This window comes from Papio anubis, chromosome 20, assembly GCF_008728515.1.
Source record: "Papio anubis isolate 15944 chromosome 20, Panubis1.0, whole genome shotgun sequence".
Lineage (NCBI taxonomy): Eukaryota > Metazoa > Chordata > Mammalia > Primates > Cercopithecidae > Papio > Papio anubis.
Genome location: NC_044995.1, coordinates 9,107,413 through 9,129,181, shown reverse-complemented (window position 1 = coordinate 9,129,181; position 21,769 = coordinate 9,107,413). Strand labels below are relative to the sequence as shown.

The 21,769-nt window shown below is 47.2% G+C and overlaps 1 protein-coding gene across 3 annotated transcripts; it reads left to right on the top strand.

The window, feature by feature from the left end:
• Positions 1 to 5,040: 5,040 nt before the first annotated feature.
• On the top strand, positions 5,041 to 20,406 carry LOC101008019 (putative killer cell immunoglobulin-like receptor-like protein KIR3DX1). Of its 3 annotated transcripts, none has more exons than XM_009195315.4 (8): positions 5,041 to 5,967; positions 12,316 to 12,385; positions 12,611 to 12,646; positions 13,453 to 13,731; positions 15,214 to 15,519; positions 16,952 to 17,251; positions 17,910 to 17,960; positions 19,832 to 20,406. In XM_009195315.4, the coding sequence occupies exons 2-8, from the start codon at positions 12,352 to 12,354 to the stop codon at positions 19,996 to 19,998; spliced, it is 1,173 nt and encodes a 390-aa protein (XP_009193579.2). In that variant the 5' UTR covers positions 5,041 to 5,967; positions 12,316 to 12,351; the 3' UTR covers positions 19,999 to 20,406. The 3 variants fall into 3 exon arrangements, with proteins under 3 accessions (XP_009193579.2, XP_009193578.2, XP_009193581.2); XM_009195314.4 differs by lacking the exon at positions 19,832 to 20,406 and adding an exon at positions 18,750 to 19,825; XM_009195317.4 differs by lacking the exon at positions 19,832 to 20,406 and adding an exon at positions 18,754 to 18,983.
• Positions 20,407 to 21,769: the final 1,363 nt, after the last annotated feature.

Sequence of the window (21,769 nt, the reverse complement as noted above, 5' to 3'; positions counted from 1 at the left end):
GCGCTGCTGAAATGCAAAAGAGATACCAGTTTATCTCTTCCTAAGGAGTGAAGCAAAGCCACTTGGCCATGAAAACCTCTCAGATGATACCAGAAAGATAGATAATTGATCCAGAGAGGAAAAGAGGAGAAGGAAAGGGTAGAGAGTATCCTCAGATGAGAGAGTACTCAGTGTACTTAGGAAGCATCAGTAGCTATGTGGAACTACAAGCTCAAAGAAGGGAAAAGATTTAGGAGGAGAATTATTATCATTTGCTGGGTTGAGGGGTTGAGCCTAACAGGTTAAATTAAAATTTTCATTGTTGACCACGGAAGGGCTGAACACTGGGGCAATTGGAGAGACCTCCAGGAGTGTTCAGGGAAAGAAAGTAATTAAAGGTGGATAATTTTATTTTTACTTTTTTGAGGTGAAGTCTCGCTCTGTCACCCAGGCTGGAGTGCAGTGGCGCGATCTCGGCTCATTGCAACCTCCACCTCCCGGGTTCAAGCGATTCTCCTGCCTCAGCCTCCCGAGTGGCTGGGATTATAGGCACAGGCCAACACACCCAACTAATTTTTGTATTTTTAGTAGAGACGGAATTTTGCCATGTTGCCCAGGATGGTCTCGATCTCCTGACCTCGTGATCCACCCACCTTGGCCTCCCAAAGTGCTGGGATTACAAGCGTGAGCCACCGCGCCCAGCTGGTCATTCAGTATTTTTAAGTACTTTGATATGTCTAAGGAAGTGCACATTGAGTCTACACCTTTCAAGGTATCAGGAGAAACTGAATTTCCCTGCCTTCCCTGCAGAAAAGATACAGATATGTGACTGGAACTTTACCAACTAGGATGCACCTATGTGAAAAATAAATTTGAAAGTGAATGACATAGGTAACTAAACACCATGAAGAATTTCTTATGATGAAGGTTTAATACATACATAAAGTTTTCAAATGCATAAAGTTTTCAAACTCTGCCACTGCAGAGTTTCAATATTCAGGGCTGAGCCTCAGGGGTGCAAATTTTGCTGTCTCAGATACTATTCAGTATTAATGGAGAAAATATCAGCCTCTCAGTCTAGTGACGGCAGTATTGACATCTCCCAGAATGCAGTTCTGTGTTGTAATCTAATTGCTGGTCCTCCAAGTACAGCCTCCTAAATGCCTGCATCTCTGGTTCTCCAAAAATGCAAAGAGTTCCTCAAAAATACTTCTAAAACTTTATTTTCCAACCTCCTACAACAGAACCTGAATTCCATGTGTCAGGGCTGGTCAGCTCCTCTGCTTCATCAGATGGAAATGGCTTAATGGTCCAATCAGCTACATGAGAGGGACGTGTTCCTTCCTGATGCCCCCCCAAGGCAGCCTCACCTGGTTCCTCCTGAAGTATGAGACCCATGAGGCCGCAGGCTCTGGGGGATTTGCAGACCAGATCCCGACTCTCATCTCGCCTCCCCACTCTCACACCTTCCTGCTTCCACTGCATGGAGGATTTCTGGAAAGGAATCTGAGCTGGAGGTCGTAGAGGTGCCCTTCTCCCTCAGTTTCCCCAGGTGTCCCTGCAAGTGCCCTCCTAAAACAGTCACTGTCAGTCCAGACTCACTGTGCCCTCCACCCCCAGCACCCAAACTTTCCAGGTGTTTTCAGTGGGTTGAAGCAGGAAGTCTGGGAGGACGCACCTGCCCACATCCAGGGAATGACCCTTATCTAAGAACTTAAGGCTGGAGAAAGCAGGAGAGGAGCCAGCCCAATTTCAGCAGTAATTTTGACTCTGCATTTCTTCCTTCCTTCCTTCCTTCCTCCTTCCTTCCTTCCTTCCTTCCTTCCTTCCTTCCTTCCTTCCTTCCTTCCTTCCTTCCTTCCTTCATCCCTCCCTCCCTCCCTCCCTCCCTCTCCCTTCCTTCCTTCCTTTCTTTCTTTTCTTTCTTTCTTTCTTTCTTTCTTTCTTTCTTTCTTTCTTTCTTTCAACAGGAGTTTCGCTCTTGTTGCTCAGGCTGGAGTGCAATGGTACGATCTCGGCTCCCTGCCACCTCCGCCTCCTAGGTTCAACCAATTCTGCCTCAGCCTCCTGAGTAGCTGGGATTACAGGCATGCAGCACCATGCCAGGCTAAGTTTTCTATTTTTAGTAAAGACAGGGTTTTTACTACAGGGTTTTAGACTTTTACTCCACGTTGATCAGGCTGGTCTTGAACTCCCGATGTCAGGTGATCCACGCGCCTCAGCCTCCCAAAGTGCTGGGATTACAGGCGTGAGCCACCGCGCCCGGCCTTGACTCTGCATTTCATGCAGGCCGTGTGATCTGGGAACCACAGTGTAAGAACTCTGTTAATGGAGACACACAACAAATATTCCGATGATGGCTAATCCAGTTTTTCTTGTGTCAGATTATAGGGAAGTGGAGGAATTCAGGAAACAATTAGTCTGGGGGCGTGCAACTTTCCTTTTCCCAGCTTCTGTGAATGCAAATTGTCTTCATCCCCCCCATCAGCCCGGCAGTGCAATGTATTGAGGATTTACCATGTGCCGGGCAGAGCTCCAGGCTCTAAAGATCCATTGATGTGATGTGGTTAATTTTACATCAACTTGACTGATTCACGTGCCAGATATTTGGTTAAACTGTGCTGTACCTGAGTGTTCCTGGAGGAGATTTGTATCACCGGACTGAGTGATGTAGTTTGCCTTCCACAGTGTGGATGAGCCTCATCCAAGCCATAGAAAAACTGAGCAGGACTGAAAAGCTGAAGAAGTCTGAGTGAGCTCTGGCTCACCGGTTCAGCTGGGATGTTGGTCTTTTCTAGCCTGTCTCAAGCTCGGACTGGAACTTCTACCTCATTACTCTTTGGCCTCCAGTTTGCCAAATGCAGACTTTCAGAATTCTCAGTCTTCATAACCTCAGGAACCAATTCATCATAAAATTGTATATGTATCTCACTAACTTACGGAAAAATAAAATTTAAAAAAAGAAAGCTGGGTGCGGTGGCGCACGCCTGTAATCCCAGCACTTTGGGAGGTCAAGGCAGGTGGATTGCAAGGTCAGGAGTTCGAGACCATCCTGGCCAACAGGGTGAAACCCCATCTCTACTAAAGATACAAAAAGTTAGCCGGGCGTGGTGGCACACAACTGTAATCCCAGTTACTCGCAAGGCTGAGGCAGGAGAATCGCTTGAACCCGGGAGGCAGAGGTTGCAGTGAGCTGAGATCGCACCACTGCACTCCAGTCCGGGTGACAGAGCGAGACTCTGTCTCAACAACAGCAACAAAAAAAAAAAAAAAAAAAAAAGAAAGAAAGAAAAAGAAAAAAAAAACAGTTGTTTATTCATTCAACTGTTGATAGGCATCTGGTTGTTTTTAGTTCTGTGCTATTATGAATAAAACTGCTATGAACATTTTGAACATAAAAACAATTGCCCATGTTCAGCTGGAACATTGATTTTCTCCAGCCTTCAGCTTTGGACTCAGACTTGAACTTACACCTGCGACTCTCCCTGGTCTCCAGTTTGCCAGCTGCAGATCTAGAGACTACTCAGCCTTCAAAACTGTGTGAGCCAATTTCTTAAATGATCTCTGTGTGTGTGTATGTGTGTGTGTGAGTGTGTGTGTGTGTATGTGTGTTCCAGAAGTTCTCTTTCTCTGAAGAACCTAGAATAACATTAAAGCCTACTTCCCTCGCAGAACTCAGGGTGATGAAGACACACAACAAATATTCTGATGCTGGCTAATTCAGCTTCCGTTGTGTCAGATTATAAGGAAGGTGGAAGAGAGGAAACAATGAGGTTCCATAGTAGGTGAGCAGGTGAACTTCGAGCGACCTGAGTCACAGTGCAGGGACTTTCTGGAGCTGGAGGGACCAAGGCCTGAATCGTGGGCACTGCCAGAGAGGGGAGGGGTGGGCATCCTTGACCAGGAAGAGCGTGGGCTGTTCTCAGAACTGAGAGTGATTCAGAGAATCTGGGGACCTGCTCACTCAGGGTCTTGGGTAAACTGCACATAGTATTGGATTTTAATTATAAAGCTTTGGGTAAATTTTAAGCAAAGAAATGTATACATACGTTGCTATTTTTTGTTCGTCTGTTTGTCTTTAGAGACAGAGTCTCACTCTGTTGCCCAGGCTGGAGTGCAATGGTGTGATCTCGGCTCACTGCAGCCTCCGCCTTCTGGGTTCAAGAGATTCTCCTGCCTCAGCATCCCAAGTAGCTGGGATTACAGGTGCCTGCCACCTCGCCCAGCTAAATTGCTGTTTTAAGAAAATCATGACTGTCCCGGACCCAGTGGCTCGTGCCTGTAATCCCAGCACTTTGGGAGGCTGAGGCAGGTGGATTGCTTGAGGTCAGGAGTTCAAGACCAGCCTGGCCAACATGGTGAAGCCCCATCTCTACCAAAAATACAAAATTAGCTGGTCATGGTGGTTCTCGCCTGTTGTCCCAGCTACTTAGGACGCTGAGGCAGGAGAATTGCTCGAATCTGGGAGGCAGAGGCTGCGGTGAGCCGAGATCGCGCCAACGCACTCCATCCTAGGCAACAAGAACAAAACCCCATCTCAAAAAACAAAACAAAACAAAAAAACCCCACAAATGTATAGGGAATAAATGGTAGGAGGACTGTATTGATAATAAGCAGTAAACGGTAATAAAACTTCAGCAGGAATCTGTCCCATACGTGACACGCTCATCAGTATTGTAGAGTTTTATGTAGGTTGATCGTGAAACTCTTACAAGATGTCTATGTCATAAATGCATTCACAGTACAGTGGGATGAGACAGGAAGATTTCTTTGCCTTTGTCATAGTTAGGAGGTGGAAACATGTTTTCTAGGCTCAAATTGTCTCAAGGAGCTGACAGTGAGAAGACACAATTTTTTTTTTTTGAGATGGAGTCTCGCTCTGTGGCCCAGGTTGGAGTTCAGTGTCATGATCTCGGCTCACTGCAACCTCTGCCTCCCGGGTTCAAGTGATTCTCCTGCCTCAGCCTCCCAAGTAGCTGGGATTACAGGTGCACATCACCACACCCAGATAATTTTTGTATTTTTTTTTTTTTTTTTTTAGTAGAGACAGGGTTTCACCATATTGGCCAGGCTGGTCTCGAACTCCTGACCTTGTGATCCACCTTGGCCTCCCAAAGTGCTGGGATTACAGGCGCGAGCCACTGTGCCTGGCCTACAAATGTGTTACTATCTCAGGGTTTGTGAGTGTCTGGGGAGGGGCAGTGGTTTTCTGTGCTGAGTTTGCTCTGAAGGCAAGAGCTGTGTTTTCTGGGGCTGGAGAGTTTAGCTCAGTCCTGGTCATCAGTAATATGAACGTCAAACAGGAGACTTGTGTCTTATTTGGAGGAAGATGCAGACCTGTGGAAGGATTTTGATCAGGGTCGGAGACAGGTAAGTTTGGGGCTGTGAGAATAATAGATGTCAGTCTGGAGCAGCAGGCTGGGAGGAGGATGATGTGACACAGACAAGACGTCTTCGGTCTTTAGTTGAGCTTTGACTGTGGGGATGGGCCAGGGGATGTGGGTGAGGAGGGATTGGGGGAAAGAGCTGTTTGGATTTGTTCACTGTGTGTGGAACAGAAGAGCATGAGGAACTGAGGGCTGCTCTAGTCTCTGCCTCGGTTCACTGGAGGAGCCAATGGGGCCATCACGGGATGGATGACCCCAGGAGAAGAAGCAGGCAGGGGAGATGTTTATAAGATGGACAACTGGCCTCAGAGAAAGCAGAGCCTCCCTCTGGGCCTGAGTATGTGGTTTCGTTCCTCCCAAACACTTCCTCCGTCTGACTTCCTTAGTTCTAGAATTAGCAGCACTTTCTCTTTGCTCTTCTCCTTTAACACCTCTGATTCATTTCTACCTCCTCACTACCTCTCCTCCCACCGCCTGGAACTCTGCATCTGATGCTGTGGATTCTGCCTCCACGCTTTTAGCGAGAGCAAACACTGGAGGAAATTCACAGGTTTCAGCGTAAGACACGGAGGCCATATTACGGACAGTCGAGCTTCAGCAGGTAACATCCCTCACTATTCTCCTCATTGCAGAAAGATGATGATGATCTCTCCTTTCAAGCCTTTTTTTTTTTTTTTTTTTTTTTTTTGAGACGGAGTCTTGCTCTGTCACCCGGGCTGGAGTGCAGTGGCCGGATCTCAGCTCACTGCAAGCTCCTCCTCTCGGGTTTACGCCATTCTCCTGCCTCAGCCTCCCGAGTAGCTGGGACTACAGGCACCCGCCACTTCGCCCGGCTAGTTTTTTTTTTGTATTTTTTAGTAGAGACGGGGTTTCACCGTGTTAACCAGGATGGTCTCGATCTCCCGACCTCGTGATCCGCCCGTCTCGGCCTCCCAAAGTGCTGGGATTACAGGCTTGAGCCACCGCGTTTTTTTTTTTTTTTGAGACAGAGTCTCACTCTGTGGCCAGGCTGGAGTGCAGTGGCACGATCTCGACTCACTGCGTTCTCCACCTCCCGGGTTCAAGTGATTCTCTTGCCTCAGCCTCCCAAGTAGCTGGGACTACAGGCACGCACCACCACATCTGGCTAATTTTTTTTTTTTTTTGTATTTTTAATACAGATGGGGTTTCACCATCTTGACCAGGATGGTCTCAATCTCTTGACCTCGTGATCCACCCGCCTCGATCTCCCAAAGTGCTGGGATTACGGACGTGAGCCACTGCCCCCGGCCTCCTTTCAAGCTTTTTATCAGGGTTTCAATCTGGTGGAGTTGCAATGACCAGATTAAGCCATGAGCCTTGGGGTAGAATTGGAAGCCCCTCCCCAGATCCTCTGTCCTTGCTGGAGAGGTCAATGAGAAGCAGTGTTCCACTCTGAGAGGAATGGCAGGGGACTGCAAAGGCTTCTAGAACGCAGGAATCCCAGTGCTCATCCCGGATGCCATTCTCTGAAGCCACATCACTATTTGTACATTTCATCACTGGGCCAAGGCCTGGGCACTGTGGGATTTCGGTGGGACTTCTAACCTGGTGGGAATCGTACCTCACACAAACACACCCTGGACCGCAGTGCAACTTCTTCTGGAGTGAGGAATTTACAGGGAACCATTTCTCTTTTTCCTGTCTTTCTCAATTGAGCTAAATTCCCATAACATACAATGGCCCATTACACATTGTAAAGTACACATTTGCTGGTGTTGAGGACATACGCAATGCTGGGTAAACACCACACGTATCTTATTTCAAGATATTTTCTTCACTAAGAAAGGGAGCCCCGTATCCATGAAGCAGTCACTCTCTATTTCTGGCCCCTCTGCTCAGTTCCCGGCAGCTACTCGCATGCTTCCTGTCTGTATGGGTTTACCTCTTGCGGGTGTTACACATAAACAGAATCACACAATATGTGCCATTTTGTGTCTGACGCTTTCAGTGAACACATTTCAAAGGGCGGCCATGTCGTGGCATGTGTCAGTTCTTCATTTTTTTGGTCACTGACTTATATCCGCTGTATGCAAAATCACAATTCCTTACTCTGTTTCAGCCCTTGAGCCAGTTCTGAGACTCTTCAAATCCCATTTCTCCAAAGAGAGGCCAGGATCCATGTGGGCTTAGCGTTTTTATCAAATGTGAAAAACTTTTGGCCATTATATCTTCAAACGTTTTTTCCTATTATTATTCCTTCTCTGGGGACTCCAACGTTGCGTAAGCCCCATGGCTTGAAGTTTTTTCATAGGTCACCATTGATTTTCCATTTTTCAAATAGTTTATTTTTCTCTCCCTGTTTTATTTTGAATGTCTCTACTGCTATATATCTTCAAGTTCACTTTTTTTTTTTTTTTCTTTTTTGAGACAAAGTCTCACTCTGTTGCCCAGGCCAGAGTGCATTGGAGGGATCTCAGCTCACCTGCAACCTCTGCCTCCCTGGTTTAAGTGATTCTCCTGCCTCAGCCTCCCACGTAGCTGGGATTACAGGTGCCTGCCACCGCACCCGGCTCATTTTTGTAATTTTTAGTAGAGAGTGGGTTTCACCATGTTGGCCAGGCTGGTCTCAAACTCCTGACCTCATGATCAGCCTGCCTTGGCCTCCCAAAGTGCTGAGATTACAGGCGTGAGCTACCACCCCTGGCTAGTTCACTATTCTTTTATCTTCAGAGTCTAACCCGCCAGTAATCTCATCCAAATTATATATATATATAACATATATATAGAGAGTCTACAATAGTTTTCATCTTTGAAAGTTCCACTTACAACTCTTTATATTTTCCATTTATTTACATACCTTTTTGAAAATATAGCAAGTGGTTATAACTGCTTTAAGATGCTTCTGTCTATGTTCCCAGTCAGTTTCCACGGACTGACTTTTCTCCTCATTGCGTTTTCTGTTTCTTTTCTTTATTGTACGCCTGGTAAGATTTGATTGGATGACAGATATTGTGTGTGTGTTTTTTTTTCTTTTTTAGTGTTTCAGGTACTGAATATTTTAGTATTTTTATAAATACTATTGAACTTTGTTCTGGAACTCAGATAAGGTACCTGGAAATAGTTTGGTCCTCTTTTGGATTGTGTTCAACAGACCAAACAAGAGCTGTGTTTAATCTAGAAGGAATTATTCCTTAATGCTGGGGCAGCACCCTTTTGTATACCCTGTATACCATGCCCATGTTCCATGGAAACCCTCCAGTGAGGTTTTAATACGCCTAGTGGGAGCAGACGCCATTCCCAGCCTTGTGTAAGACCTGGACACTCTTCTATCTAATCCTATTGAGTGATTCTTTCCCCAGTCTAAGATAATTTTCTGTCATGCATGTCTTGATCTGAGCAGTGACACTCAGTGGGACCCTCTGAAGGTCTCCACATTCTTCCCGTGCAGCTCTCTTCTCTTTAAGACTGCCCTGTGAACTCCAGCTGCCTTGCTGTCCCTGGATTTTCTGTTTCATATCACCAACTCAGGAATTTTATCGCTGTCCCCATTTCTGTGTTACAACCTAGGAGTTCTCTCCAGGTGGTAATCTGAGACAGATTTAGGACTTAGCTCGTTTGGTTTTGTTTCTCACGAATCACTGTCTTTTGTTAGTCAAGGTGCCGTGGCTCCAGATATCATTGTATTTAAGATCCAGAAGTGCTCCAGCAGGTGTGAGCCACTGGCCCAGTCCCGTCCTTAGGGTTTGGATATTTTGGGTTTGACTCAGCTAGCCAAGGCCCCAAAATGCAGCCAGGAGGCAAGCCTCAGAGAGAACAAAGCACCATTCAGAGTGGTAGAGCCTTAGAGACAAATGTGACCATCCCAAGGGGCTCTGCAAGACAGTTTGGGGCCCATGCTATCTGATTTGTCTTCTGGTCATTTCTAATAATTACTTAAATATTAACATCAAATTTATGCTCTTTCCCCTGGGTAGTAGGAAAAATAACAGAGTCTGACAATACTTGCTGAGGGTAAATGGGGCCATCACTCTGGAAAGAATGTGTTCTCATCTAGCTTATTTCCATCTTGACATGGCCCATGCCCCGAAATTCCGCTCTGGGGTATGTACTCTTGCCTAACTCAATCCAGGACACTAACACAACCCAGTGTTACAAGTAATTATAAGTAATGGGATGTCAAAGATGCCACTGGTTCTTGCCTGCAAGAGTTAACTATTTATCTAATAATTAAATATGTTTTTTTTTTTTTTTGGAGATGGAGTCTGGCTGTGTCGCCCAGGCTGGAGTGCAGTGGCCGGATCTCAGCTCACTGCAAGCTCCGCCTCCCGGGTTTACGCCATTCTCCTGCCTCAGCCTCCTGAGTAGCTGGGACTACAGGCGCCCGCCACCTCGCCCGGCTAGTTTTTTGTATTTTTTTTAGTAGAGATGGGGTTTCACCATGTTAGCCAGGATGGTCTCGATCTCCTGACCTCGTGATCCGCCTGTCTCGGCCTCCCAAAGTGCTGGGATTACAGGCTTAAGCCACCGCGCCCAGCTATGCTGCAGTTTTTTAAAAGCCTCCTAAATTTCAGGCTGAAAACAACAAAAGTTTAGGTCTGTCTCATGCTACATGGCTTTTTTTTTTTTTTGAGACGGAGTCTCGCTCTGTCACCCAGGCTGGAGTGCAGTGGCCAGATCTCAGCTCACTGCAAGCTCCGCCTCCCGGGTTTACGCCATTCTCCTGCCTCAGCCTCCTGAGTAGCTGGGACTACAGGCGCCCGCCACCTCGCCCGGCTAGTTTTTTGTATTTTTTAGTAGAGACAGGATTTTACCAGGTTAGCCAGGATGGGCTCGATCTCCTGACCTAGTGATCCTCCTGTCTCGGCCTCCCAAAGTGCTGGGATTACAGGCTTGAGCCACCGTGCTCGGCCGGATTATTGGTATCTTTTTTTTTTTTTTTAGACGGAGTCTGGCTCTGTGGCCCAGGCTAGGCTAGAGCGCAGTGGCCGGATCTCGGCTCACTGCAAGCTCCGCCTCCCGGGTTTACGCCATTCTCCTGCCTCAGCCTCCCGAGTAGCTGGGACTACAGGCGCCCGCCACCTCGCCCGGCTAGTTTTTTGTATTTTTTAGTAGAGACGGGGTTTCACTGTGTTAGCCAAGATGGTCTCGATCTCCTGGCCTCGTGATCCGCCCGTCTCGGCCTCCCAAAGTGCTGGGATTACAGGCTTGAGCCACCGCACCCAGCCATTAAATATGTTTTTTAACACATGCAATGACGTTCAGGACAGCATTGCTCTTGGAAGCAAAATGCCTAATAAAAACATACCTCATATAAGGCAAAAAAGACTAATACACTGAGGAAAATGTATACATCTGTCAGTAAATAAACAAGAGCTGTGTAAAATACTGTGGGCATAGCAATATAATTTCGAAAACAAAAAGACAAAAGCAAATGTTCCCTTAGCTCTACATTTAAAACTTTATATATATGTATTTATAATTTATATATTTGTCGATATATGTTATATCGACAAATAAAGCAAAGAATAGATGAACCTGAGTTACAGAATTTTTGTTATTAAGGTGGGAAGTTCAGGGACAGGTGAGAGACAAGTCATACCTTGTGAATTTCCTGGTGTCATTTTCCGTGGTGATTTTTTTTTTTTTTCTGGGGGTCAGAGTCTCGCTCTGTTGCCCAGGCTGGAGTGCAATGGCATGATCTCGGCTCACTGCAACCTCTGCTTCCCGGGTTCAAGTAATATTCCTGCCTCAGCCTCCTGAGTAGCTAGGATTACAGGCACCCGCCACCACGCCCAAGTAATTTTTGTATTTTTAGTAGAGATGGGATTTCACCATGTTGACCAGACTGGTCTCTTAGCCAGGCTGGCCTCCAACTCCTGACCTCGTGATCCGCCTGCCTCGGCCTCCCAAAGTGCTGGGATTACAGGCGTGAGCCACCGCACCTGGCCCTCCATGGTGATTTCACAGGGTCTTTTCTTGATAAAATCTCATTAATTTTTTTTATAATATACATTGGCTTGCGGAAAGAATGTTGAGCATTACATACACATAGATATTATTTGTATTTTATATATGTATGTGTATATGAACATACTCTTGGACTTGTCAGAAGACAAAGACAGACATCTGAGCCTATGAGTCAAAGAAGGATTTCAAGGTTGAGTGCGGTGGCTCATGCCTGTAATCCCAGCACTTTGGGAGGCTGAGGAGGGCGAATCACGAGGTCAGGTTTGAGACCACCCTGGCCAACATGGTGAAACCCCGTCTCTACTAAAGATACAAAAAATTACCTGGGTGTGGTAGTGCATGCCTGTAATCCCAGCTACTCAGGAGGCTGGGGCAGGAGAATTGCTTGAACCCAGGAGGCGGAGGTTGCTGAGATCACGCCACTGCACTCCAGCCTGGGCGACAGGGTGAGACTCTGTCTAAAAAAAAAAAAAAAAAGAAAAAAAAAGAAGAAGGATTTTAGATAAAACTCCAAACCCAGAGGATGCTGAATATTGTTAATAATGCAGAATCAATGTTTTTGTTGTGGTAAACTTGTTGAAGCTTGACAGGAAAATTTCAGAAATTGAAAATAGTTCCCAATTTGCAATTAATTTTCAGTTTTGAAAAATAACAGCATAAGCATTTCCTTTTTTGTTCTACAACCGTTTTACAACATTGTCCATGCACGCTTGTTAATTTGACGGGAATATTGCATAATATAAATGGAATCACAAGTAGTTCTCAAAAAAAAGGCAGTAAGACATTAGAATAGGTAGGAACATAGAAATTTGGATATTCAGGACTGGTCAGTGATGGGGTTCAGGTCTGGCCTTTGCTGGGGGCTGTGTTGAACCAAAAATACTGTTTGAACGTTTTTCACGGCACCTACTCTATTTAGGGCAAGAGCGGGTCATCTTCCTGTGTGGTGGAAAACCTTCAAACTCTGCAAACCATGAAACTGGGGCCATGGTAACCATATCCTGTTTGTTTTCCAATTTAGCTCGACCCCTGTGTCCTGCCCAACAGACGTGGCGCCATGGCCCCCAAACTCATCACCCTCCTGTGTCTAGGTAAGTCCTGGAAGAGAAAGGAGGGCAGGGTTAGGAAGAAATCATGCTCTCTCGAAGACCTCTCCTCTCCACTACCCAGGCTGTGGGTGAGAGCCTGTGGGGAGTCAGGTTCATCCACCGAGTCCAGGCTGAGCTGACATGGCCAATGTCCAACACGAGGCTCGGTTACTGTGAGCGCAGAATTCACAGGGGGACAGGTCATCTCTGATGTAGTTTTCCTTCCAGGAATCTGCCTGCCTACCAGGATCTGCACACACACGGGTGAGTCCTACCCCAGTCCGAGGACACTGTGTTACCCAAACACAAAGGGTTCTCCCAGGCAGGGAGGGCAGACGTGGAATCGGGCAGAGGCAGATGGTGTGGGGAGGGCTTTGCAGAGAGCCCTGGGAACACAGGAAGGGGGGACTCTGGAAACCCCAGGCTCCATTTTGTTCTAGAGACCCTTTGTAGACACCCCTTTGGGCTCAGCTAGTCTCCTGAAGGAGCCTGCGATGTTCACAATCTGGGGTGCCTGGGGATGGGTTGGAGCATCGTCTGTCGGGAGGTGAGGACCCAGTGCTGGGCTCCACGGAACTGTCTGAGCATAGGAAGGAACTCAGATTCTCCATCTACCCATGAGCTAAAAGGCTCCTCTGCTGCTGGAGCCTGAGAAGGAACTGGTCAGCAGCCAGAGCACTCGTGGACGCAGTGGCAGGTACCTGTGTAGAGAATTGTTTAAATGAGTTCATGTGTGATTTTTTTTTTTTTTGTATTGCCAGAATCGGATAGATTTCCTCCTTCTCTCCTGTTGCATAGATTGCTGTTGTTGTAGAAAAAAATTAGGAAAAACTTGGCTCAATATTTTATCATCATGCCAACTAGAATTTCTGTTCTGGAATTGTATGTCCTTCCATGTCCACGCTGGGGTGGGCTGTGTCCCTGGCTCACTACCAGGTATCCCAGGGCATCAGGCGACCCCACCCGTTACAGGGCAAACCAGAACAATGTAAAGAAAGCAACGCCCCCAAGGACAGTGGGAGACGGGGGGCTCCACATTTCCCTCTAGGCTGTGCCTCCTTCTCTTCCAGGTGGTTACGACAAGTTCTCCCTGTCAGCCTGGCCGAGCCCCGTGGTTCCCCTAGGAGGACGTGTGACTCTGTCCTGTCATTCCCATCTTCAGTTTGTCATATTTACAATATTCAAAAGATCTGGGACCCGGGACCATGTGTTGCACACCGGCCTTTCCAACAACATCACCATCGGCCCTGTGACCCCAGGACACGCAGGGACCTACAGATGTGCTGGATCTTACAACCACACCACAATACGGTCAGCTCACAGCAAATCCCTGAAGATTGTGGTCACAGGTAGGAGAAGTCCAGCCCGCCCCATGTCCAACAGATGGCCCTTCCCAGAGTCCACACCCAGTGAAGCCAGAGTCATTGTAGGATTGCTAGTCATGCACTAACTGTGGACACAGAAGCTGTCCTGAGAATTTAAAGAGAGGGCATTTCCTGTGAGGAATCAGGTACCCAGGTGGAGGAGGAGGAGGGAGGAAGCCGAGGCCAAGCAGAGGGAGAATCTGCCTGGGGAGTAGCAGACGCAGGGTGCTGGTATCAACTCCAGCAGGATGGGTCCAGGGAGGAGCCATGTTGCCTGACCCCAGCACCAGTGTTTCCCTCAGGGAAGTCATTACCCTGCCTTGAAGGAGCCAGAGCCTTGGGGAAGTGACACTTCCCTTGGGAGATGAGTCCAGTGACTCGGTGGGACGTGGATTGGGAAATGCACCCATTCCTCTCGTCCTCCTTCCCGGTCTCCTGACACTCATCCCTTCTCTCTCATGGATGTTATGGGGAGTTAGAGAATCATCCTGTACAGTCAGGAAGGGAAAGTGTGGAGTGAGTCTCACATTCAAGGAGCTCAGAAGGAACAGAGAAAAGGTTGAGTCTTTCCACCAAGAGAGGGGGGAAGCAAGTCGGTGTGAGGTAGGGAGATCCAGGCTACGAAAGCTCCTGGAGGATCTGAGTGGAGACTGGGACTGTGAGGAGCTGCTCAGCAAAGGAGTTTACCGTGTTCTTCTGCCTAAATAGGGAAAAGGAGTTACTTCCACCCTCCCCAACAAGTAGTCACGTCTAACCTCTTGGGTTTTGGGGCAAAATCAGTTGTTTCCTTCAGTGTGAGCCTGTGAGGTTTCTTCTGATCCTCCAGAGATTCTTGTATTTTTCAACACACAGAATTGAAAAATAGTGAGGCTCATAACCTCACAGTCCCATGCCAGAGAACCTAAGTCCAGCACTGTGTTTTCTTTTTTTTTTGAGGACGGAGTCTCGCCTGTCGCTTCAGGCTGGAGTGCAGTGGCCGGATCTCAGCTCACTGCAAGCTCCGCCTCCTGGGTTTACACCATTCTCCTGCCTCAGCCTCCCGAGTAGCTGGGACCACAGGCACCCACCACCATGCCCGGCTAATTTTTTGTATTTTTTAGTAGAGACAGGGTTTCACCATGTTAGCCAGGATGGTCTCGATCTCCTGACCTCGTGATCCGCCCATCTCGGCCTCCCAAAGTGCTGGGATTACAGGCTTGAGCCACCGCGCCCGGCCCCAGCACTGTGTTTTCTGAAGGTTCTCAAAGCACAGAGTAATTCCCATTTTCCAGGAGAGCCACACATCTCCTATGGCTTCAAGCCGGACAATGGGGATCTGCTCAGAGAGAACACCCACACACGATGCACGCACACCAACAGGAAGGATGCTGACGGGCTTTGGGGGTGATGAGGGAGAGCTTCACCCTGAGGTCTCAGGCGAGGGGTGAGGAAGGAGACTCATGTGAACTCCTCTGTCTCTGCTCTCAGGCTTGTTCACAAAACCCTCCATCTCAGCGCACCCAAGCTCCCTGGTGCATGCAGGAGCCAGGGTGAGCCTGCGCTGTCACTCAGAACTGACATTTGATGAATTTATCTTATATAAAGAGGGGAACACACAGCATTCCCAGCAGTATGGTAAGATGATCCAGGCTGGGCACCACTTCTCCAAGGCTGTCTTTTCCATGGGTCCTATAACACCTGCCCACGCAGGAGCCTACAGATGCTGTGGTTCTTTCAATCGCTCCCGCTACATGTGGTCGGCTCCCAGTAACCCCCTGGATATTGTGATCACAGGTGAGTGTGGCTGGACCGTCTGTGGTCTTTTGGTGTCTTGGAAACTCCCCGGGGTGATGTGGTTGTTGATCAAACCGCCAGTAAAGGAAGAAAACTGCCGGAACACAGAAACACCAAGTAACTTATTAGAGGGCCAGGGGAGGGGGTGAAGGAAAGAGGGAGAAACAGAGAACTTGTGATAGTTAAAAAGAAAACAAGTTACAACCACAGCTCAATGTGGCAGAGACACTTGGTCACTGGCAGAGACAGTGACAGAGAATGTGAAACAGATACTGAGAGAGATTCGCAAACCTCGACAAGGGGCTGCTTTCCCTCAGCTCAGGCACTGAGTTGCCTTTTGGAGTTGGTTCCCCATGTGGAACCTGCAGCCCCGTTCCTCTGCCATGAGACGCAGGAACACACCACAAAGTCCCACCTTCACTGCCCACCACAAACTCCCACCTTCACCACCCATCAGCGAATCTCCCTGAGGATCTGAGTGGAGATTTGGACTTTGAGGTGTTTCTCCATAAAGGAGTTTAGCATGTCCTTCTGCCCAAAAAGGAAGCAGAGGCCACTTCCAACCTCTCCTACAAGTAGTCATGTCTAACACCTCGGGGTGTGGGACCACAGCAACTGGTTCTGCAGTGTTCGTCAGTGAGGGTATTTCAGATTCTATGGAGATTCTTTCACTTTTCAACACACAGCGTTGGGACTCTAACCTCATAGCTCCAGGTCGGGGAATCTACGTCAGCACCATGTTTCCTGAGGGTTTCCAAGCAGAGAGTTATTTTCATGTTCCAGGAGGACCCCACATCTCATATGCTGTCTGGGCACAGTAAGCCTTAAAGATACAGTCAAAAGCCAGAGAGAAGCAATGGAAAGAGGAGGGTTTAAAAAGGCACGCACACTCATCGAATCAGGATCATAGAGAGAATACAGACTGAGACAGCACTAGCAGACATAGGGAGTTTGCTCCTAACATAGGAAAATAGTTTTTTTTCCAACACTAAGAGTAGTGTGGAGAAGGCTTTTGTTGTAAATGCCTTATGAGGACTCAGGGGGATGTGGGTGGCCCAAGTGGACATCCAGGGACGTTAGGATGAGTTTGGCCTTCACTGCTTTGGTGACATCTTTGTCCACTATTCCTAGGCTCACACCCCCAGGATTACACAGCAGGGAATCTCATCAGGATGGGCATGGCCGTCTTTGTCCTGGTGGCCCTTGGATTCCTGCTACTGGATTCTGGCATGGTCAGAAAAAAAAAAAACCCCAAAATGTAGGAGGAAGAGGAACATGAGAGAAAACCATGCACCATTTAGAACAATAGAGACTTGGCATCAAATCTCCTGATCCCAGAAGGCTTTGGAAGGAAATTGCCATCGTATATGGGGTGAACTGTCTACTGAGAATATGGTGCAAAATAAGTAACCAAAGTCTCTTTTTCTTACAGGAAAATACAAAAAGCCCTCTCTCATTACCCGAGAGAACGCCATGGCGGGTCCGGGAGATACAGTGACATTGTTCTGTAGCTCTAAGATCCCATTTGACAAGTATCATCTATCCAAGAAGCAGGAGGCCCATGGTCACTGGCTCAGTGGAGGGCAGAGCCACAGTGGAATATTCCAGGTCGACCTTCCTCTGTGCCTTGTGTCCCCAACCTCTGTTGGGAGCTACAGATGCTACGGTGCTTTCAATGAGTCTCCCTATGAGTGGTCAGCCCCCAGTGACCCACTGCACGTTCCTGTCACAGGTGAGGACCCCATGCCTGCTGCGTGCTCTGGTGCCAGCTGCACCCTGGAGCTCTATCTGAGGGGCGTCCTGCTGGAGATCAGGAGATTTGAGGAGTTCTGGACAAAATGAAGCAGTGAGAAATACAATGAGAAAAAGAGAGGCTGAGAATGACCAGTGCAATCAGGGTACAGGATTGGAGACAGGGCACCTCCACCCTCTTCTCCACATCCTATGTAGAGGCTCACTTTGGGGTCCTATGTGTTCAGGTGAATGAAGAATTGCATCAGGACAAACACAGGAGGAGGTGAGGCCAGATAAGGTTTGGGGACATCAGAGGTTGCACCAGCCCTTTGCCCTTATTCATTTTCCAGGAACTCCTCCTGACCTCTCAGCCCCAGAGAGATTTCCCTTTTGGTGAATGTAGATATTTACGGCCCCGTTGTAGATAAGGTCTCTTGACATCAACGGGCATCTCTGAGCCCTCTGTCACCTTTCACGTCTAGGGGAGAAAGTCTATTCTCAAAGGACTCTGACAAGAGACCTCAGGACCCGCATTAGTCATTAGGTGAACCACAGAGTAGGCCGTGGGCAAGAGACAGACACTCCACATAGAATGGTTCTGCTTCAGTGTGACGAGGAACGACTCTTGTACACCCATTCTCTGTCATTTTTCATAGGAATCCCTGAGAGTACTTGCCTGACACCCATGGAATCAACCCCTGAAACTGGTGAGCAAAGAATTCTTCACCTAGTTTGTGAATTCCTGGGGAGGCAGAAGTCTCCTTCTCCACCTGAAATCCTTTATTTATTTATTTATTTATTTTGAGACAGAGTCTCACTCTGTCGCCCAGGCTGGAGTGCAGTGGTGCAATCTGGGCTCACTGCAACGTCCACCTCCCAGGTTCACGCCATTCTCCTGCCTCAGCCTCCTGAGTAGCTGGGACTACAGGCGCCCCCCACCAAGCCTGGCTAATTTTTTGTATTTTTAGTAGAGACGGGGTTTCACCGTGTTAGCCAGGATGGTCTCAATCTCCTAACCTCGTGATCTGCCCGCCTCGGCCTCCCAAAGTGCTGGGATTACAGGCGTGAGTCACCGCGCCCGGCCTCTGCCTGAAATCTTTATGGAAGTGGCTGTTTCCTGAGCAGCTGGAGGGGAACCTGGAATGAAGGGAGGGGGGTTCAAGTCCCCAGCACTGCGGTCATTGGTGCTGGTTGGGTGGTCGGTGAGAAAGGAAATTCTTGAAGGGAACCGGCCGAGCTGAGGAAGGAGAGAAGAGCAAAGCCCACCTCTCGCCCCTGTCCAGGGTGCTGATCCTACAGGTTTGCAAAGAGGCAACCTGGGAACGAAAGGAATCAACCCCACTATAGGAGGAGGAGAGAGCGTCTGGGGCTCAAGACGGTTGAGGCATTCCCTGAGAATCATGAACTGTAGTTGAGCTGATCCAGACACTCTTTAGCTTGAGCACATGGACACAATTCTATCCACATTTGGGGATTCGTTCTCTTATATGTCAAAGGCAGCCTTGTATCCAGAAAACCAAAGGGATCCATCAGTGCTGAACATCAGTGCCAGTGTCTCTCTGGGAAAGGAGGTGCAGAAATGCACCCGTCTGGGAACGTCAGTCCACTAGGGATCTATCCAGTCTCTGCAAGTAACGGTGGCCATTGTGTGGAGGAGACCAAGAAAGTTTTGTCCCAATTTTCAGGAACACCATGTTCTGAGCCTGGTCCTGTCATTTTCCAAAACATCTTTTAAATGAACTCGTATACAATATTCTCTATTTTATTCCCCAAAGAGCTGGTGTTCTGGTATGACTTTTGTAAAATTGATAGAGTGTAATATATATATATATGTGTATATATATATAAAACATATATATATATATTACATAACATATATTTGCATTTTCTCCATATATCCATCTAAGTATTTGCTTTTATCATTTATCCTTTTCAGTTGCTTCTTGTCAGCCTCCCTATCTTGAATGCAAACTGAGTAATTGCTTACACTAATTGTAGTATTCTTGGATCCTAGAGACAAAAATGCTTAATGTGTTGTAGATACTATTCCATTTATTTGATTAAAACAGGTCGATCAGGTTAATAGAATAACGAAATGGGATGGAAATACATACTTATGAGCCAGAGATGAGGAAGTAATGTCTGGGGCGAAGCAAAGGAAGGGTAACTGGCAACTCCAGTCTGTTCCCTTGTATTTTCCTGCTACTCAGAAAACCTGTAGCTCCAAATTCTCTTCTCTGCATCTAAATTTTATGAATGGTGCGATATTGGGCATGCTTCTCTGAAGTAATTAGCTGATTTTAGAGACATATTGAGTATCAGAGAATAGCATGATCACCCCTATGTTTCCTCACATTCCCCCTCTTTCTGTGGTTCTCAGGGGCAGCTCATGTCCTGAGATCATTACAGAACCCGTCAGAATGCAAGGCTGCTCAATACAGAGATGTCCTCAGTTGTGGATGAGGCTGGGAGGCTATGACCACTCAGGGGCATGTGGGTGACCGGAGTGGACATCCAGGGACTTTAGGATTAGTTTGGCCTTCACACCTTTGGTGACATCTTTGTCCATTATTCCTAGGCTCACACCCCCAGGATTACACAGTAGGGAATCTTATCAGGCTGGGCGTGGCCGTCTTGGTACTGGTGGTGGTTGGAGTCCTGCTACTGGAGTCTGGCACAGTCAGGAAAAAAAAAACCCAAACGCGAGAAGAAGAGGAACACAAGAGAAAACCATTCACCATTTAGAACAATAGAGGCTTGGAATCCAATCTCCTAATCCCAGAGGCTTTGGAAGGAAATTGTCAGAAATTGTCATCGTATGCTGGGTGAACTGTCTGCTGAGAATATGGAGTGAAAGAAATGGCCTCAGGTTTCAGATCTCTAGTTCAAAAACTCTTCCTCAATTCAATTCTGATGTCTTCCCTTCCCACTGTTACTGACTTTCCTTGACTTCCCTCTCCGATTTGCTTACCTTATAAAATGAAGGTACGTGACTCACGGCAGGTGTGGACCCACACAGATATAAACTCCATGCCCTGGTCTTCTTGTAATGCACTTTTATTATTATTATTATTATTAGATGGAGTCTCGCTCTGTCCCCCAGGCAGGACTGCAGTGGCATGATCTCGGCTCACTGCAACCTCCGCCTCCCGGGTTTAAGCAATTCTCCTGCCTCAGCCTCCAAAGTAGCTACGATTACAGGCTTGTGCCACCACACCTGGATAATTTTTTTGTATTTTTAGTAGAGACGGGGTTTCACCCTGTTAGCCAGGATGGTCTCAATCTCCCGATCTCGTGATCTACCGGCCTCAACCTCCCAAAGTGCTGGGATTCCAGGCATGAACCACCACACCGGGCCTCATTTTTACTAACTTTTCGTTAAGATATTCCCTCATCTGTGCTATTGAGCTCTGTCTCGTCAGCTCAAGATGCAGAATATGGCTCACATGATGGAGTAAGTGAGTGAAAATAAGTTTGGAACTAAGTAGTCCATAATAATTTGCTAAAACCCTCTTGGGAATCCTCCAACTCTTCTCTCTCCATCAGCTGACACTTGGCACAGTTTCTTCAGAAATACCGTAAATTTCTTTTTTAAATTATTATTATTATACTTTAAGTTCTAGGGTACATGTGCACAATGTGCAGGTTTATTACATATGTATACATGTGCCATGTTGGTGTGCTGCACCCATTAACTCGTCATTTACATTAAGTATATCTCCTAATGCTATCCCTCCCCCCTCACTCCTCTCCACAATAGGACCCGGTGTGTGATGTTCCCCACCCTGTGTCCAAGTATTCTCATTGTTCAATTCCCACCTGTGAGTGAGAACATGCGGTATTTGGTTTTCCATTCTTGTGATAGTTTGCTGAGAATGATGGTTTCCAGCTGCATCCATGTCCCTACAAAGGTCACGAACTCATCCTTTTTTATGGCTGCATAGTATTCTGTGGTGTATATGTGCCACGTTTTCTTAATCCAGTCTGTCACTGATGGACATTTGGGTTGACTCCAAGTCTTTCCTGTAGTGAATAGTGCCGCAATAAACATACATGTGCATGTGTCTTTATAGCAGCATGATTTATAATCCTTTGGGTATATACCCAGTAAGGGGATGGCTGGGTCAAATGGTACAGAAATACCATAAATTTCAATGTCAACTTCTACTTGAGGGTATCCAGAGTGCACTAGCGAACCAATTCTATAAAAAACAACAACAACAACAACAACAAAAACAAAACAAAACACAAAACATGGTGTATTAGTTCATTTTTACACTGCCATAAAGAACTACCTGAGACTGAGACTGGGTAATTTATGAAGAAGAGAGGTTTAATTGACTCACAGTTTCACAGACTTAACAGGAATGATGCCTGGGAGGCCTCAGGAAACTTACTGTCATGGCAGAAGTTGAAGGGGAAGCGGAGACCTTCTTCTCATTGTTGCAGGACAAAGAGAGAACCAGGGGAGACATGTCACACTTTCAAACCACCAGCTCTTGTGAGAACTCACGAT